General features: G+C 31.4%; 1 protein-coding gene across 1 annotated transcript in view; it reads right to left on the bottom strand.

The window, feature by feature from the left end:
- The window catches only part of kz (putative ATP-dependent RNA helicase kurz), a 186950-nt gene that overhangs the window by 35850 nt on the left and 129500 nt on the right, over window positions 1-21600 (bottom strand). Inside the window, 4 exon segments of the mRNA XM_085811070.1 lie at window positions 9267-9435; window positions 9557-9694; window positions 16019-16133; window positions 18523-18577. Of these exon segments, the coding sequence (XP_085667196.1) occupies window positions 9267-9435; window positions 9557-9694; window positions 16019-16133; window positions 18523-18577 (477 nt within the window).

Here is a 21600-nt window from a genome sequence, read left to right as displayed (position 1 = left end):
AAAAAACGTTATACAGCTAAAAAGTAATCCTGCGCTCCACTCAAAAGAAACATCACACGAGAACAATCCGACTCACTAAACATCCGTAGTCTTATTCCGCTGACGTTGCACGAACGCAACACTCGCATTTCCCACCGGTAAGAGCATTTTTTTATTTTCAATGTAAATTTATGTTATAAATGCTTAATTTAATATTTGTTATTATTTTCATGAGAAAAGAAACATTCCTTGTAGTTTTGGCGGTTAATAGGTTAACCACTGCAGCACGACGAGTGGGCCCAGGAAAAAGGCAGAAAAAATACAATTACAATTCCAGCTGGGAATAAATTTATTGCTTTGTTGATGTGAAAGGGAAGTGCGTGTGTTTGCTGTATGGTGCTTCTGTAACGTTGACCAAGAAATATAATGTGGAACGTTACTTTCAGACGAATCATGGAACATTTGCTATGAACTATCCGCAGACTTTGGAAATTAGGAAGAAAAAATATGTGATTTGAAAATTGAAGCTTTCAGAGCTGCAAATCAGTATTTGTTAGGCCAGTTTCAAAGTTCAAAAATGCAACAACGGCTTCGTTTAAATTTGCTCACTTCCTGGCAAACAAGAAAAACCATTTCAAGATGAGTTGCTGAAGGAAGCATTTCTTGCAGGTGCCGAGAGCCTCTTTAACGGATTCTCTAACAAGGGTGAAATCATCAATGCGATTCAGGACCTTCAATTATCAGACAGCACTGTGTTAAGGAGAATAGAAGCAATTGCTGATGGGTGAACAGACAAAAGCCCACTGGACGAAAGCGCACGTGACAAAAGCCCACAAAAAAGACTCCACTGAGATAATTGCCCACACGACTTATACCCACATTGACGAAAGCACACATTGATAAAAGCCCACACAGATAAAAGCTCACATTCATAAAAGCCCACATAGATATAAGCACACACTGATAAAAGCCCACACTGATACACAGTCAAAAGTCGTTAATCCGGACTCGTCGGGACTTCGGCGATTCCAGATTATAGATCATCAGTTTAAATCTGGTAGGATGGCATGCAGAAATTACAAAATTAAAAATATGAAACCGTAATTTATGAAATAAAGAACAATTATGATCTAAAGGGTATCAAAATTTACAAAAAAAAGCTTAATATTTTATTTGTTTACTTTATTAAACATTTCTTTCAATGTAGGTTGTTTAAGTTGCTTCATTCTTTATGTGATACTTTCTCTTTAATTCTATAAGCAGAGATAATTTCTTGTTCAGTTAAAAAGTTCTGCTGTTCAAGTCCTATAATTGCTGTGTTGAGAATACCGACTAATTTGTCAATCGAAATTTTTTCGTTTTCAATAACCTCTGGGTCACTTTCTTCACTATCGGAAGCGAATTATAATGATGAGGAACTTGTTTTAAATCATATCAAAGACGGAGTACATCGAGGTGAAATGCTACATTTAGTAAGGAATTATAAGCCAAATAAAATAAAAACATCTGCCCTGAAGATAAGGATAGTGCTGACAGATCAACTTCCAATTCATTGCGCGCCGCGGCGTTCCCCCCGCCGAGCAGCGTGAAATTGATAAACAGATTTTGGATTTCGAAACATATTTTCGCTTTAGATTACCTAGAAATGTTAAGTTTATTAGTTCTGATGATACTTTAGCAACTCAATATTTTGTCAAATGAGTTGCTAAAATATCAATACAACAATTTAAGTATTGTTGTATGGTTGTGCTGATACTTTAGCAACTCATTCGTCAATACTGAATAGGTAAAGTATCAGCACATCTATACAACAATATTTAAATGAAAGCAGTAAGCATAGATATGCAGAATGAAGTAAGCTTTGTAAACAATTTTATAGAGCTAACTTAATTTTGATAATAAACACTGATGTAAACAAATCATGTTTGCAAACATGCCCTAAAAGAACATCATCTACATCAGTATTTCTCAATTGGATTTACTCCAAGGACTGGTAAAATATTTCGGTATATTCTCACGGACTAAGTTTAATAATTCGATCCATTAGCACAATTTTTGGAGAGATAGCTGGATATTTCATGGACCGGCAAATATTTCTTGCAGACTGTCGGTTGAGAAACACTGATCTACATCACACCTTTATGTACTGGAGTATGTAATGTCCCGAAACATTATGCCTGTACCCATTACAACAAATAATGCCACAAAACATGCACCTATACAGCTATGTATCACTTATGTATGTCATGTAACATAATGCGTTTTACTTGATCTAATTTAATGCCCGGCGGTGGCAGAACTTGCAATGTTGACTGGAGTCACAATTTCATCATGACTCGAGGACGCCGAAAGGTTGTTAGATTTCTAGTCAGTATGTAGAGCTAACTTACTTTGGGTAAATATTAAGTGGCCCTTTCATTTCTATGCAATATAACACCACAAGCAGTGATCTATATTTTAAGCACGAGGTGTACTCTTGTAAACAGTTCTCTTGAATAAAAGTTTTCAACCTTTATCCTTATTCTTATTGTTACTGAACATCATGTTAATTAGTGAGTTTGGTTTGGTTGGTGTATGTGAGTACGGCAAAGCCTCAAGGGCTATCTGCCTGAGGGGAGAGATGCTTTCGTGGAAGACTTTCTAAGAGAAACTGGCTTATATACAACTCACACATGGGGAAAACCACGAAAATGCCCATGCAGCCAGCCCGTCCGCGGGACTGAAAACTCAGACTGAACTATTAGTGTTCTGCGACTTTACCCCTCGGCGAACTCTGTTGACTAGTGAGAAGTCACCAGCGATCTTACAGAAGGTCATTGACAATTTGCATACTCCTGTGAATGATTAGACCTTATAACTTTTTTGTTAGCTCCATTCTTGAAGGTAACATTTAAACATAAAAATTAAATAAAATTCTACGTTTTATTGGAGTTAGTTTCATAAAAAAAATTTCTATTGATTTAAACAAAGAAAAAAATTTTGAGTATTTGTTGAGATAAGCAGTATGCGTAACAACTTACATATATTACATTCTAAACGTGAACTTTTTTTTTTTATTTTTTATTTTTTTTATTTTTTTTTATTGGTAGAACGTATCTCATCTAAGACTTAATCATTTATTTTCGATTCGGAAAACTTTCAAGACACTATTCCTTTGAAAATAAATCTCAGAAAAATTTCAAATATCGGAAAAAATAAATAATTAGATGAATAAAAATTAATAAAAAATAAAATAAAAGCTGTACATTAAGAAAGCATCATTCATCCAATTCTTAAGCTTTTCATGTAGGCACAAGGCTCACCAGCGTCCAAGCGGTAAAAACGCCGAACACTGGTAGCTCGGTTTAGCGTTCAAATCCTGGTGGAAAGGCTGACTGCATGGGCACTTTGGTGGTTTTCCCCTTGCGTAACATGTTTACGAGCGAGTTTTCTTTAAAACATTCTCCACGAAGGCACGCCTTCCCTTGCCTTAGTGCCATTTCGTCCTTTCTCTTTTCATGCCGAGTTCAAAATAGTGTCGTTTTGTCCGCTGCCGTTCTCACTTATTCTGTCTTTCACATTTCATTCGCTGTTCAAAAAGTCACTTTATGATTAACAAAAGATATATATTCAGATGAAATGACCCTTACTACATTGACCTGACTTGGCCGTTGAGTTCTAATATTTATTAAACATTTCCTTTAGATAAATTTATTCCGAGCAGAATAATGAATTTCAGGCATGTTCAAGAGGTGTGTTTTTGAATCCAATTCCATTTTTGTCATATAGAGTCCATTTTTTTAATTTCACATATTTCTAAAGAAATAGAACCACTGTTCCTCTGCTTTGACAGAAAATTAAAATGCAGCAAGCGTATAACTTAAATGTACATGTTTTATTAAAAATATAGCGAGTCCTCTATAAACGCAACCGTTCACGATTTTAAAGGATTTTGGTTGCAGATATGATGGTCTTATATTTGTGATATTCACTGGCAATGCATGCTCACAAAAATACAGGTCTCTTTAAAAAGGCAACCTCTTAGAAACATTAATTCAAATAATTCATAAATTCAAAATAATTCACTATAATTATTTTCTAATGGATATTGGAACTAATTTAATATAATATCAATTAAAAATGGCTATTTACAATAGGAAGATTTAAAAGCACTATAACTGCAACTAAGATCACTGTAATTTCTCTTTCACAATCAGCTGTTATATAAGATTAGCTGCTTTCTGTGTATTTTTCATGTTGATATCTATACGTCTTGAACAAATATACAGCAAATGCAAGACAAATTATTAAAAAAATTGCAATTTAAAACATTAATACTAATTTTCTATTACTATACATAATAATGAATGAGGAATGTATATAATATGTATACTTAGCATCTAAAAATGATGGACTTTGAATCTGATGACTCTATATATTCATGTAGTTACAAAATTTTATTAGATGTTATTATATGCATAGTTCTTTGTAATCTTCACAATCTCTAATAAAATGCTACATATTTATTACTATAGATTTAGATGATTGTACTTAAATTTGTAGATATGTTGACTTCTAAGAACTTTTCCATCTTCCCCCCCCCAAAAAAAAATTAAATAAATGAATAAAATGAAAATTAAAAACACTATTCCAAATTGCTGCAGTTGAAAGATTAAGAGATTACACTTGGAATTCATTTTCTGACAGGGTGTTCAGCTGACAATTTTAATTTATTCAGAAATCTGAAAGAAAATATTTCTAGAAAATTGCCAAATTATAATTGTTACATTAAAAAAGCTTTCAATGAGAAATGTGCTTAAACTTTGATAAGCTCAGTCTAAAGTAAAGAATAAAATATCTCTTAGCAAAGTTTTCATTATGCTTAACTGTTTTAATATTACCAAACTAAAAAGGAACTAAAGGAAAAACTAAAAAGGAAGAAAATAAAATTCAAGTGTTTTTTAATTAAAAAGTTAATAGTTTTAATAATGAAACATAATTATATTTAATCTCAGCCATATTACCTTAAAATAGCATGCGAGAAACTTCACAATGATATTTTTCATTTTCACATACACATACTAAAGTTAAATAAGTAATAAAATGCAATTTCAGATTTATCATCAAAACGTTATATAGCTAATCACTTAATCAAAGAGCAGGAAGTTTGCTTTCAACCTAATAAATTAAACAAATAAAGTAGTGATAAAATATACAAACAGACATATATTTGGAGACATTAAAATTCAGATCTGAATACTCCATTTATTATAATTAAAATTATAAATACATTTTATAGTAATAAAAACCATAAGTCCCTTTTGATTATGTGTGCATTTATCATCGTGGGCTTATATGTATGTGGGCTTTTATCAGTGTGGGGTTTAATCAATGTGAGCTTTCATCACTGTGGGTATTTGTAGCATGGGAAATTATCAAAGTGGGCTTTTGGTGCATGCACTTTCGTCCAGTGGAGTTTTGTGTGGGAACCTTGCTGATGACATGCAATCTCAACTGAAGAGAGACTTGGAAACATGTGAATGGATTTCTCTCCAATTTGATGAGTCTATGAATATTTCCGACATGTCGCCATTAGCTGTTATGATAAGAATGGTATTTAACAACTTTTCTGTTAAAGAAAAATTATTAAAAATTCTGCCTTTGAAGATGAGAACGCGAGGAGAGGACATTTACAACGTTTTTAAGACATTTGCGGCAGAAATTGGCTTACCGTTTAAAAAGCTACCGGTGGTTACCACAGGAGCACCTGCCATAACAAGAAGAACCAACGGCTTTGCCGCTTTGTGAAGAAAGACGAGTGTTTTCCAAACTTTGTGTCTTATCACTGCATCATTCATCAAGAATTATTATTAAGTAGTCTTCTCTCTCCCTCTCAGATTTTTACTACTCTTTGTTATGGACACAGAATAGGCACACCAGCGGCTGAGCGGTAAAAATGCTGATCACTGGTAGTTCAGTCCAAAGTTCAAATCCCACGAGCAGGCTGACTGGGCATTTTTGTGATTTTCCCCATGTGTAAAGTATATATGAGCCAGTTTCTCTTAGAAAGTTCTCTACAAAGACATACCTCCCCTTAGGCAGATAACCCATGAGGCTTTGCCGTAATCACATAAAAAAATGGACACTGAATAAGGACTAATATACCATACATACTCTTGACTAATCAATAACTTACAGGGTATCCAGCAAAGGAGTACTAGATTTCAAAATTAAAAATCTCGAAAACAGTGATTGATACAGGAATACAACAAATGGTACATTTGTTACGAAAGCTGCATGCTGGTATGTAGTGACTTGGATTTTCAATGGAAACATGTCTAAGCTGTTTCTCGGTATTTTTTGTTTGCTGGAATGCTTTAAACTAGTCTCTACTGCAATTCTTCAGACAGATTTCCTTGGATTTTGTTGAATAATTCCAGAAATAGCTGCAACATTTTTCAGGAGTACCTGCAGTTTGCCTGCAACCAGATTACCGGCCATGCTTCCCATCCACTGGATATTTAGTAGAGAACCTGTGAAAGGTTTTCACATTGGTTCTGCCAGGAACCTTCACTTGTGTTTGAAAAACTACACCTTGCTGCCATAGGACTGTGATCTAACATTTGGTATTTTAGTACAAGAAACACAGGTTTTTCAATGGAATACATAATTTCAATGCCTTCCTCTTCTAGATTTTTAATTTTGTCATCATAGCTGGAAGTGAAAGAAGATGCATTTTGTATGCTTTAAAAAAAGAACATATTTCACCCCTTAAAAGAAAATAGCAGAACCAACTGTATTTTAGGGAACCTCGAGGCATTTCCATTCTGATACATGGAAGCTCCCACTGCCAGCGACCTACAAAAAGCATAGTTTAATGAGCACATGTAAACCTGGTATAAGGAATAAAATAAGAGACTCCTTTGCTGGACATCCTGTACCTTAGAATAACACAGAAAGGTGTATCTAAAAAAAAAAAAAAAAAAAAAAGAGAACAGTTATATAAAAACAAAGTAAATGTAAATATTTTAAACCTTGATAAGAGAATTCAATCAATGATTAAATGAATGAAAAAAATACTGACAAAAATATTGAATAACAATACATTATCAGTTACATTAATGAAACCCTATTCACTGTATTTCACTGCATCTAATGTACTCTGTATCCATTGTATTCTTCCAAGAATTTATCCTTGGAGCTGGATACTCCTCGCAGAAACAGAAGTGGGGAGTTAGTATTGTATGGGAATATATGAAAGATTCCAAAGTTCAAAACAGGCACTAGCTCCTTTTTTGTGAGAACTATTTTTGCCAGTACATTTGACATCAACCATTTTCACCAAACAAAAACTGTAATAAAACAGCATGTTTAGCACCAATAATAAGCATGGCATTACAACATAATCTAAGATCATTGGCTAAGTATAAAGTTGTTTAATTTTTGCAAAGAACAATATGTTATATTTGTAACTTGTATCTGCTGGTTATCTAAATAAATACAGAACTACATTTTTCTTTAAGTTTCTGCTGGTATGACTGACAGAATCTTGACCAACTCTCATGGTCCACAGAATTTTATAATCGGAAAAAATGCTTTACTCTTTCTTATGTTTCATGGCCTGCAAAAATACAACAGCCTTTATGCATGAAATGCTTTTTTTTTTTTTTTTTTCTGCTTTTGAAATTGTACTAGATTTTAATTGCAGGCTTTGGGCATTCAAGTTAAAAACAAATAAGATGAGGTGCTTTTATGATTTTAGACCAAACATTTTTTCTTCCACTCATTTGGCTCCTACCATAAACTGCACTTTTTACAAACTCAGCAATTCTCAATTTTTAGATAACTGGCATTCAGCGTTTCGTAACCTTTCTGGATATTCCAGCTATTACTGTACTTGAATTTAGAAATTATGAACTGAAAGTTGAAAATATTACTGTACATTTACATTATATCTACATACAGTCAAAAGTCGTTAATCCGGACTCGTCGGGACTTCGGCGATTCCGGATTATCGATTTTTCCAGATTATAGATCATCAGTTTAAATCTGGTAAGATGGCATGCAGAAATTATAAAATTAAAAATATGAAACCGTAATTTATGAAATAAAAAACAATTATGATATAAAGCGTATCAAAATTTACAAAAAAAAAAAAAAAAAAAAAAAAAAAAAAAAAAAAAAAAAAAGCGCTTAATATTTATTTGTTTACTTTATTAAACATTTCTTTCAAAGTAAGTTGTTTAAGTTGCTTTGTTTTTTATGTGATAAAACATTCTCTTTAATTCTATAAACAGACATAATTTCTTGTTCATTTACAAAGTTCCGCTGTTCAAGTCCTATAATTGCTGTGTCGAGAATACCGACCAATTTGTCAATCAAAATTTTTTCGTTTTCAATAACCTCTGTCACTTTCTTCGCTATCGGAAGTGAATTATAATGACGAGGAGTTTGATTTAAATCATATCAAAGAGGGAGTACATCGAGATGAAATACTACATTTAGTAAGGAATTATAAGCCAAATAAAATAAAAACATCTGCCCTGAAGATAAGGATAGTGCTGACAGATCAATTTCCAATTCATTGCACGCCGCGGCGTTAAAGATAAACAAACGTTAAAGTTTAGATAAACAAAGGATATGCCTTTATCCATTTTTTGCAGCAATTCCACTTTTTGTTTAATGGACTTCGAAACATACTTTCGCTTTGTAGATCCTTTGGCAGCTTTAGCATCAGAAATTCTATTTGACATAATTGAAAATTCAAGCTTACTTTTATAAAATTGCTCTAACAGTCTGCAAAAAATAATAAGCCGAATCCAATTCAAAGATTAAGGAACAACGCAATCTGCAACATTAATTGAATTAGATAATTTAAGCTTAGCTTATACCGTCCGTTATACATTAAACGTGAATTCGTAAACGTATTTTGCGCATGCACACACGCATATGTGTCAACGCGATGCATGCGCAGAAAGTTTGTAGCTTTGAGATCTGGATTATGGGTGTTCGAATTAACGACTTTTGACTGTATATGAAAAAATTGATTCTATAAGCAAATTTAGATTACCATATTAAGAGATTAATAAAGGATCTTTGTATAATTTACATAGTGATTACTTTGTATCATTTACAATAATTCTAAAAAACTGTAATATATTAATAAGTTATTAAAAAATCTTTAGAAATTTTTCTTCCATGTGGTTCAGATTTGTTTAAAGATTAAATTTAAACTAACATTTTAAACTTATAATAAAAAACGATACAAGGATACAGAAAATCACACTTTAACTTAAATTAATTCTTACTTAGCCCATGATTTTGTCATCATAGCTGGAAGTGAAAGAAGATGCATTTTGTATGCTTTAAAAAAAGAACATATTTCACCCCTTAAAAGAAAATAGCAGAACCAACTGTATTTTAGGGAACCTCGAGGCATTTCCATTCTGATACATGGAAGCTCCCACTGCCAGCGACCTACAAAAAGCATAGTTTAATGAGCACATGTAAACCTGGTATTGCAACATTCAGAATATACAATTTCTGATGTTTAAGTTTCAATGGTTTCAGATATAAAAATCAGCAATCATAAACAAACCAAAAGTTCCTTTCATATTGCAAAGGATTTTATCTTTTTCAGCATCATAACTTGGCGGTGGATCTTCTAATGGTTCTGAAAAATCACAGAGAGTAGGTGCAAAAGCTGCTAACCATTCTGGTTCAATTTCAACTGTACCTAAAATCAATTGCAAAAATAAAAAGACATTCAGTTATAATTGATAAATTCAGATACCTGAGTTTTAAAAGTTAAAACTTCAGTAGCTAGAATATTCACAATTATGCTCTATTTTATCACATTTGATGTACAGTACAAAGTGCAAAATACGGATATCCAATATTTAGAAAGATCGAAAATCTGGCTATCTAGATTATCAGAACTCCCCCTTTTTTTAATACTTTATGACTGCACATTTGATATTTATTCATAACAAAATATGTAGAGAAACCCAATTCTTAATTTCAGCACTGAAACAAACTTGCCTAGTCAATATTTATTATACTTTGCTTTTATCACTATTCACATGACTGGAAAATCACTGCAGCTTAGGAAACGATTCTGCAGCAATGTCTAAACATTTCTTTTTAATCTTAACTGAATACTACACACCATGGTAAATTTTCAACTTGACATTATGCTTGGCAATGATTACAGACTTCAGTTAATTCTGCTGCTAAGTACTTAGTGTGCTGATGAAGAGAAATTTAACAGAAATTTCTTCTGACATGCAAAAAAATAGATTTTGTAGATAGCATAGGCCCGAAGATTATATTTAGTACTGTTTGAATTGGTAATAACTGATTTTTCGTTCAGATAAACCCAGGACCGGTCCCAAAGCTGATGCAGCAGCACTAAACGGCAAAAATTTTATAATTAAGAGAAACACGAAGCAATAAATTAAGGGATGATGAAAAACTTTTAGAATTTAGAGAAGCACTTGGCAATGCAATTTTTGACCCATAGTGACTGCATCAGGCCAGAAAATGTCTAGTGCCAGCCCTGGATAAGCCTTAAGTATATGTGGGAATTTATCGGGACTCAGGAAGGCCTAAATCATGTGTAGGAAAAATAACTAATTTAACCCAGACTTAATTACTTTATCAGCATGCAACAGAAGCAAGATAAAATTTAGCAAAACAAGCCTTTAGTTATCAATGAATCTCACGATACATCATTAATAGTACATAGCTATATAATGATTGCTGCGAATTTGAAGGTGCTCAAATACTGCATGCAAAAAGTGAAAATTTCCAATTAATGGAATTGTTGAAGAAATGTGGAGAAGTAATAAATGAAGATAATATACCAGAAAATTTTCATTGTGATGACAATGTCCCAACCATCAGTCATCTAATGGAAGGTGAAATCTACAACATGGTTCTAAATCCAGAAAATATTGCTATGAAGTGTGAAGAAAATGACAGACAGGCTGTTGAAGATGAAGAAATTTGACAATTTAGTGGGAATTTTCAACGTGCCAATTACAGGACTTGAATAACGAAACCATATAACTAAACAATGTCTATCTATAGAATTAAAGAGAATGGATTAGATAAAAATGAAGCAAATTAAACAACTTACATTGAAAGAAATATTTAAAGCAAACAAATACACATAGGATGTTGTTTTACTCAGTTTCACTGATGACAACAGTAATGGCATTTAGTATTTTAATGATGAAAACACGGGAATATAATTAACACAAAGATAACAAAAAATGAAAAGAAATGACGAGTCCAGGGCATCATGAAAACAGATTAGTATCAATAGTATCATATTAGATGGAATCAGAGTATCCACAAAAAAAAAAAAAAAAAAAAAAAAAAAAAAAAAAAATCAGTCTTTCGCTTCCGAATTACATTGCTGCTTCTGCTTTCCTCTCCCAACCGGCATCCCCACGAGAGGCGTTCACATCTACAAAGCAATCACATGCTCCTCATTGGAGGTGGCGTTGCCATTCTTATATAAAGAGAAGGTTGTAACCCACATATGCATTTGAACTTAGTCCGTCTGGATCTCAGACTTTGCATTGTACAGAGGTATAATGAAACCATATTTTTCTCCTTAAAAGTAGACTTTTATTGATATAGAATTCATTTTCAAGGACATCAAATTTAGAACTCGATAAACAGAGATCAAGGAAAATATTTAATTTAGATATTTACGTACATTACAATACCTAATTTTAAACATTAAATTCAGAAATGCATACCTTAGAGCAAATATTTCACAACGGCTTATCACTATTGTAATTTTCCATGCAAAAAGAATTTTATATCTTTCAAGCTTAAAAATACATGATTCAAGCATTGTTGCCAGATTATGTGATTTTTCTCTAATTTGGTACTTTTGACAAACATATGTAACTAAAATTTATGTCTATTTTTTGCTACTCTGTCATTTCCTTGAGCTACATAAGTAGCTCAAGGAAGTGACAGAGAGCTACATAAGTAGCTCAAGGGAATGCTTTGCTACTTAAAAATTTTTTTAAACAAAATGTGTGTATGCTAAAACATATTTATTAAAATGAATTTATAATAAAAAAATAATAATTTATTTAGGCAATTACTTTTATTTATAAAAGGTGGCGACTGGCAGTCCTAGTATTTAATGAGCACATGAGCTCTCAGTTTCCAACATTAATCCTTGGAATTTTCATGTGTTTCATTCATTGCTTTGTTTAATATTTTAGTGATCGATGAGTAAGATCCCAAAATTTAAAACAGATTACAGTTGCTGTATTAACTAAAGCATGAATTATAAGTAACTAAAAAAAATTCAACAACACCTTTCAAGATGCTTGGCTTAAAACACTGATGTTTGAGAGCTAGTTAATAAGGATCAAAACAGGCAAGACAAAAGCTTATTGCAAGTTATGTAAATGTGAAACAGAGCACATAAAACTGATTTAATGAACCATAATACTTCTTTACTGTATGAACAAATTTTTATATTTTAAAATGACTGATTGTCTTATAGAGTGCTCACTATATTTTTTCTATAAGTATATTTTTTTTAGTATTACTTGATTAATTTTAAAAAGGAAGATTTTCAGAAATTCATTTATAAAGGCTTAACAAAACAGAGTCAAAATATCAAAAATTAAGACATGAATGTCTTCTCGTCAATGAAATAACTATATTATTGTACTGACAACGTATCAAAACATCATTCTTTACACTTTTTTCCCTATTAAAATTCTGCACAAAAATTTTTTATGTACTTCTAAAGAATACTTTTATTTATTTATTTACAAATATGTTAATACATTATATGTAATAATACATTAGCAATTTTTCTGTTTTTCGTGCTAATAATTTCAGTTTGGGTGACTTGTACAACTTCCATGAATAGATATATAATTTTTCTATTTATTATTACCTCCTAGAAAGGGAAAATTAAAACTATTGCAAATTAAAAGTTATGGACTGTTAATATTTAAGAGGTCTGTGTTAAAAATATTAAAAACTTGTAATAAACTTAAAAGAAGTTTAAAATTTGTAATGGGACATATTAAAATCATACATTAAATCAAAAGAATAGAACATACATAAAAATAAGGTAGAACATAAAAAAGATATAAATTAGAGACAATTTCTCCGATATGTAAACAATGATTTAGGTAACTTCAATAATGAATACCTCACTTGTTGCCTCACTTTAGTATAAAGGCCAATTAATTTTTTTTGAACTCATTAATCATAGATTGCATTATATTACTGACAGATGAGCCCAATTTGCAAAAATAAGAATATTAAAAGGGAAAATATTTCAAAAAGAGTATAAAGCAAAGTTATGCATTTTAATACTCTAAATACTAATACTGATGCTATTGCTACTTTGTGCTCAAGTCAGTTTTAATCCTAATTCTAGTGATAACATGCTGATTTATAGCCCTCACCACATATATTTCAAAATCATTTTGCTGGTTATAATGATGCTAAAACTAAACAATTGAAATTGCATAAAAATATAAGCAAAACCAGATTAAAAAAAAAAAAAAACATCACAAATAAATTTAACAATAAAAGAAGTGAGTTCTTTATTAGTAATCAAAATCTGATGAAAAATCAAAAAGTTATATCAGATAAGAATTTTAAATAAGTGGAAAGCATTAAGAATTAAAGTAAAGCAAGAAACAATGCATAACAAAAATAAACCTCTAACTCAGAAGAATGCATACAACAATATTAACAATAAAAATGGAAGAAAGCATCTTACAATGGATATAAACAAATTAACTGACAAACATCCTAAAGTAAGAGTTAATTAAAAGAAATGGAAATTAACAACTGAAAATAATCTGGTTTTATGGTTTTTATCAAAACTAATATGTCTAATAAAACAATGAAACAGCGAATTACAGCTTATAAATTATGGTACCCATGGGATTGAATTTATGAAGTCAGAAGCCTTCTGATTTCTGACATCACATAATACTGTCCAATCCTTTTGCTACTTTAGCTAAAAAAATTCTGGCAACACAGGATTTTGGTACATAAATTTTGATATTTAAATACTCAGTACTGAAGAGGGTTACCATTGAAGGAGGTTGCTATTTAAGGTGATATTGACTCCTGGATGTGAATGAAACAACATGAAACAGATTTTAATATAAAAATATATTTTATTCCACACATAAGAATGAGATTTGTACTGGAGCATTGCGTAGCAGTCTTTCTACTCCAATGGCACTCGCCAAAAGAGGGCGCGAGGCAAGAGTGAAGATTTGACGTAAACCTAACAGGTGATGTGCACATCTTGCAGATTGGCCGATGCGACGCCTCTCGCATGCATGATGAAATGCTACAGTATCTTCAAAATGTTAAAATCTTATTTTTCCTATTGATACTAATGCATTCAACATTAAGGACTCGAAAATTGCAAATGCAACTGTTCAAGAAACACGATATGCACCGTTTAATAATTTAAGCACCGTGAAAGCAAAGAAGCTATATTTATAATATGCAACATTGCTTAAATTAACTAATTAAAAAAGAAAATATTTGCTGGTGGTAGCCAAAAATAAGCACATGGCTGCTTTGATGATCAGATTTTTCATGGAGGTTGAAAGTAGAATTTTTAATTTCTTTACGACATTTAACATATGCTCACATAATTTTCTCTTCACGCTGGGCAGACAACTTTGCCTCATTCAATTTATGTTATCAATCAAACAACTCTAACAAATACTTAATTATTTTAAGATATGCTTAATATATAGGTAATCAGGTAATTAATAATGGCAAAATACTTTATAAGAATATTTATTTAAAAAAATGCCTTTAAGGAGAACTTCTAAGAAAAACTAAAAAGTAGGCTTAACTGCTGAAAATGCATGGGCCGGTGGCAATGTTCCATTTGGGGAGGGATGGTCCCCTGGCTACGCTTCATTCTCCGGGCACTGGTCCCCAAGAGGTTAAGGACTACTGGAAATTTTTGTTCGATAATGCTACTTCAAGTTTCCACATGCATGCACATGTTCATTTGAGACCTACACGAATGTCTCTCTTTATCTTGCATTTATATATATGTGCTCTCCTAAATTATATGAAATAAAAGGGTCTCGAATCATAATTAAGTGAGATGTGACAGTGTAAACTTGGCTACTGATAAAACTCATTTACAACATTGTATTTTGCACACATTCCAACAAAGAAGAAATGCTACAGAAGCATGTCAAAATTTAGTGAAAGTTTTCGGTGAGGATGCAGGTTCGGATAGAGTGTGCAAGAGGTAATTCGAAAAATTTGAAACAAGCGTTTTTTTTACCTTAGTGACAAGCCACCTAGAGAGTGGCCATGTTTGAACGGTGACAATATTGTCAAGACATGATACAACAATATCCTTTTTCGACAACACTGGAGATACAGAAGATTAACTCAGTTCAACAAAATATTTTGGACCATATTTGAAAATTAGGACTGATGTATAAATACTCGATGGCTGCCTCATTAAGTGAGAAACACTTGCATGATCGAGTCACCATATACACATCTCTGCTTCCCTGAAACAAAAATGAACGCTTTTTGGACTGGATGATAACCGGTGATGAAAAGTGGATTACCTATGAATACACCATAAGGAAACAAATATACTGTGAGCCCAGGCTCAGCTTGAACCCAAATAAGAGAATGCTGAGTATATGATGGAACCCCCAAGGACCAATACAAGATGGGCCTTTGAAACTTGACAAAAAAACTCAATTTGGAGTGATACTTTCAGCAATGAATGATTTAAACAAAACAGCCAAATGAAAGAAACAGGCAAATTTCATTAGGAAGAATATCATATTGTGTCATTATAATGCCAGACCATATGCTGCTTTTTTGTCAACAAGAAAACTATGTCAACTATGTCAAGCATATAAACAGTTAAAAAAAAGGTACTCAAAATGGCATACTGATATTCCTATGGATATATCTCACATTTAGACACTTGTCTACATGCAAAAGAAAATTAAAAGAAAATGTTTTATATTATTACAGACAAAACTCTCACCTTTCATATAGTATTTAGATGTATGAACAATTTCTTGATATACTACATATTCTGGTAGTTCTTCAAAAAGGATGGAGCTAGGATGTATGAAAACAGGATCTTCCAGATCTAAACACTAATAAAACATAAGAAATTTTATCAAATCATTTAAAGTTATCTTACTTTATCAAACTATTTAACAAACCTGACATTATGGATATTTTAAAAGTAACACACATCAGTTTATGCTCTATTTTATTTAGCATTTAATTCAAGTAAAGCTATTTTACAGCTTGATAAACATTTAACATTTAAATTAAAATTAAGATTTTAAATTATTTTTTCCCTTAAAACTGCATACAGAATAAAAGAAGAAAGTACTTACAAAGGCAGTAAAAAAAAAAAAAAAAAAAAAAAAAAAAAAAAAAAAAAAAAAAACTGAAACTATATTATAATAGAATAGGCTATAATTTAACATTAAAATAAAGTCCTGAAATTGTAAAAGGATTACAATTATTTTTTAACATCACAGAAAATGAATACCATATTTTTATGCATATTTTTCTCACTATTTTTTACTATTTGAAATAGTGTTAGCTTAATTTTTTTTTTTTTTTAAATTTTGCTTATTATTACCAACAAAAGTTTCCATGTCCCCATGATTTATTCACTCACTTTTTTCCAACTCAGCCATTTTTATCTCTAGCCATTAATTTTTATTAATCTTATTTAAACAAACTTTAATTTTCCATTTAGATGGCCTCAGCTAATATTTTGACGTAAAAAATATTTAGATTTTTTTTTTCTTAAAACAAACTATGAAAAAAATAATGTATGAAATACAGGCATGTACACCTGATATCATTAAAATGCATATTAAGTTTGATAACAAAATATCTGAAATATAACATATCAGTCGAGATACATAGTTTTAGCCAAAAACAAATTTCCACATAAAAAAAAAACCTTTTCCCAGGAAGCAATTTTATCTGCTGTTTTGTGCCACTCATATCAGATCCCTCTCAATTATTATTATTATAATTATTTTTGATAAATTTGATTTCAAGAGTAGCTTTTCCTAGAAATTTTTGAAGCTGATGTGAACACCGAGCATAGGAAGTGCAGAATACTTCTGATGAAATAATTTTTAAAACTTCTCATTCAAAATAAAAAAATCAAAATAAATTATTATTTTTTATTTGAAAAGCACTTGAAGAATCAAATTAATGTAAGAGGACAGGAAGGGAAAAGAACAGGCATAGCTGGTTGCAGTGTGTTTATAGTACAGTACAAAGTTTTTAATCCGGACTCGTCGGGACTTCGGCGATTCCCGATTATAGATCATCAATTTAAATCTGGTAAGATAGCATGCAGAAATTATACAATTAAAAATATGAAACCATAATTTATGAAATAAAGAGCAATTATTATCTGAAGGGTATCAAAATTTACAACAACAACAACAAAAAGCTTAATATTTATTTGTTTACTTTATTAAACATTTCTTTCAACGTGCGCATGTGTAAAGCATACATTATGCATAGTCGAAATTACAAAATTGCAACCAGAAAACTATTTCATGTGTACTCGTGATATTTATAATGACGAGGAAATTGATTTAAATCATATAGGAGTACATCGAGATGAAATACTACATTTAGTAAGGAATTATAAGCCAAATAAAATAAAAACATCTGCCCTTAAGATAAGGATAGTGCTGACAGATCAACTTCCAGTACATTGCGCTCCCCCCTGCAGAGTAGCATGAAATTGATAAACAGATTTCGGAATGGTTAGAGAAACAAATCACTTTCTTCAATGTTATGTTAGCAAAAAAAGCCGTTCTTGTCTTATGTGTCAATCCTCGTGATGAATTATTCCACACACAGCAGAATTATTTAATAACCTATAGGTAATAATTACTGCTTTTCTTTTACATTTCGTATTTGCAATTGTGTTTTCATGTGTATAGTATTTGTTTTCATGCATATAGTTATAATTTTAGTATTTTGCATGTTTTATTTATTTCTATTAATGTAGTCTTTATATTAATATATATTAAGAATTAGTATATTAAGTGCATAATGTCAAAAATTGAGGCCATTATATTAAAATCCTGATTTTATATGAATTTTTTAATAAAAGTACACTTAATTGCTGAAAATGCGCGGGCCAGTGGTGACATCTGATTTCCGGAGGGGGGGGGTCAGTCGCATGGTTGCGCTTCGTGCTTGTCCTCAAAGGGTTAATCTGATTGACTGAAAACTATATGGATGTAGAAGATTAATATGACATAATGCAGATTTAGTTTTCAGATATGACGCAGTTTCAAAATGTTATTGCTATTTTTAGAATACAGAGGGAAAGTTCTCAAATTAATAAGAGGAATTATGGGGCTATTGCTAATTTAAAATATAATTTATAGTTATATATCTTTTATCTTACACACACATCTATATCTCTCTATATTAAAAGATCTGAACTTATTTTATAGATCAACTATAAAAAAACTTAACTATGTTTACCTTATAAGCATTTTTAAGATGTTTGTCTTTTTTTGATTCCTCATCAGAATATCTCCTAGAAGGGATGAAACAACACTTTAGAAATACATTTAAGCATTTACTTACCTCAAAATTCAGGAAAATAAATTGATTGTGGTAAATCACACATTTATTCGTACTAAAAACTATTTGAATTTGAAATGTTTATTATAATTTATATAAAAAAACTAGTTTTTAATTTTCAGGCAATTTTTTTTATAAAATTATAATTTTTAATTTTAAAATTAATTATACTGTTGATTATTTGTTTGGAATACATCTGGAATAAAATCGAATTAGCTCTGTTTCTGCGATTCCTCTATCGGTGTTTTTCAAAATTTTTCCTGTTCCCGCGAAATTAGAATCCCACAGCTCTTCAGGAGATGTCACAATGAGTCATTAAGAAGAGCTGGGCAGTTTCTTTGTGAATAAGTCGATGAGTTCACAAATGCTCTCTAAAATCGTCATTGAGTTCGCACTTTTCAACGTGGAGGCAAGAAAACAGAAAGCACCCAAATAAACACAAAATTAACATTCAAATGTACAAATATGAAATACATAGAATAGAAACCTATGTACAACAAAATAAAAACAAATTATCATAAACACAAAAAAATTTTGGCACAAGCAGTAATCCAGCATGTATACATCTGATAAGAATGCTATCTGAAAAGGCTTTGAGCATAGGTTTGGAAGTAGGAGTATTCAACATTTACTGTAGGCCAGCATATCTATAAATGAACGCTATATGGCAATAGCTTGCCACATAGCATTGCAAAAGAAAACAAAAATATTGATAGTTCTGTAATTAACAATTTTGAAACACTGAACTCAAAAGTACACTCCCTGAACAATTCTCTATTCACATTTTCTGAAGAAGAAATTTACTGAATTAATTAAATAAGCCAAAGATGAGCTAGTTATGAAAAATCTACTGAAGTCAAGTATGAAGCAATAAATATATCTGGAAATTTGGGCAGCACAACACACATACAGCAGTGGAGAAATAATGAATCTTTATATTCTCTTCAATAATATTAAGATGAGAAGGCAGATATTTGAATTCTGAAAAATCTGTAAATTTACAACTGTAACAACAGTTTATTTTACAACATAAATTGATAAAGAATAATAAATTGCTCATATTGTGTAGTTTATTACCTATCATATTTCTGGACATTAAATGTATCTGAAGAATTTCTCTGTGTACAGCTTTGCTTGAAATTTTGCACTTTTATTATTACCAATGTTAATTGGTGGTTGTATTAGTTATTATTGACAAAATTGTTTTGATGGAATTACATTGATAAATCTCAGGGTTAAGGGGAAGGGCTAGTTGATTAATTTGCGTGACTCATTGCCAACGCTATCCTTGCAGGAGGAGTTAATGGCAAGTAGTCTGATGTCACAATGTTGCATCTGCGCTGACTTTGTCTATTTAAGATTGCAGTTCCCTTCTGCTCCAAAGAGATATTCTAGCAATGTAGACATCCCAAATTAATTTTAATCACATATATTACTTTCTGTTAAGTAGTGTGAAACTTAAACTGATCGCCCTCGAAGAAATTTTATGCTGCCTGCCAATACATTTCTTGTAAATTAATTAGCATTATCGTGAGAAGAATTTGAAAAAAACTTACAAGACTTTAATGCTTTGAAGGCTAATTTTAAGTTATTTGCATTACCAAAAACGAATGTAACTCTTCAGAAAATCTAGAAATAGAGCTACATTGTGATATAAATCTTGTTTAAAGATTTTAAGATACACATTTGATTAACTTTTATTAATACTCATCAAAAGATAAATAATTTATGAATTTTTGCAATAAGAATACTCATTTTGTTTTTTAAACATTTACATGAGAACAGTTTTTTTTTATTTTTAGCTGAAAATTAATAAGTCTATGAAAAAAACATGATTGCTGATGAATATCTACTATTTGTAATGACACTTTTTAGTAATTTTCCTCCAAGATTACAAACATCATAATGTTTTGTAGCTGAAAGGTGTAGTAAAAAACAAAGATGTTTATACTAATTTACATACAGATATTATTACTTTTTTCTGTTTTGTGTCACAGACAGATCTAGTAAATAAAAAACAGAATAGGTTGTCATTATTTATTCTTTTGTCCTTCTTGGGAAGCTTTCGTATATATATATTTTTTAGTTTAAATGAAAAGTAATTTACTTAGTACTTCAATATAACGGGTGGCTATAATTAAACTGACAGTGCTCACAGTGTTCTGTGGCACGATCTATTTGCGAGAATGACACCACATTTTGTAGAAAGATTAAACAAGACGGGGGACGAAGGATTCTGCGAAAAAACAAATTAGTTCCAAAAGTCACCGCTAGGGGAATATTTGGCGCTGTGTAATAGAAAATAGAGTGTTAACAAATGCAAATTAATACTGAATAAAATTACCTTTTATTATGCACATTTTCTGATTTAGTTCAAGTGCAATATGGCAACACTTTTAAAAAAGCGTAAAATCTACATAAACACCGATAAAGTCTCGTGATCTGCAATATCATGTACGCTGAGCAGAAGAAGTTCTTTATTCAAATTTCACATTACATCCATTCCCACAGTGCCAGCTGCTTGGGTTTTAAAAGGCAATGTGTTATGTTTCGAATCAATCGGATTGAAAGTTTATGTGCGATGTTTCCTTTAGTCGAGCGTGCGTTACTGGTCAAATTCTTTTACCTCAACAAGTGCAATGCATCAGCTGCTCTTCGTGCTTTTAAAACGCACAAAAAAAAAAAAAAAAAAAAAAAAAAATGCGTATAGGTAATGGTCCTGTGTCAGTTAATGGGCTAAAAGCAATGGTTGCAACGTTTGAGAAAACAGGTTCTCTGAAGGTTCAGTCAGGCAGAGGACGAAAACCTGTACCACAGGATACAATCGAAGCAGTTGCCACGGCGATTGTCGACAGAGGACCAGACAATGTTGCTGCCACCTCTAGTGCTCGTGGAGTAGCTCAGAATATGGATATGCCTTATAGTACGGTATGGAAAATCTTACGAAAGATTATCAACTTCTATCTGTACAAGATC

Source organism: Stegodyphus dumicola, chromosome 2 (assembly GCF_044657685.1).
Source record: "Stegodyphus dumicola isolate Sdum_Otavi_A_Nest chromosome 2, ASM4465768v1".
NCBI classification, from domain to species: Eukaryota; Metazoa; Arthropoda; class Arachnida; order Araneae; family Eresidae; genus Stegodyphus; species Stegodyphus dumicola.
This window is presented reverse-complemented; position numbering and strand designations above follow the sequence as displayed.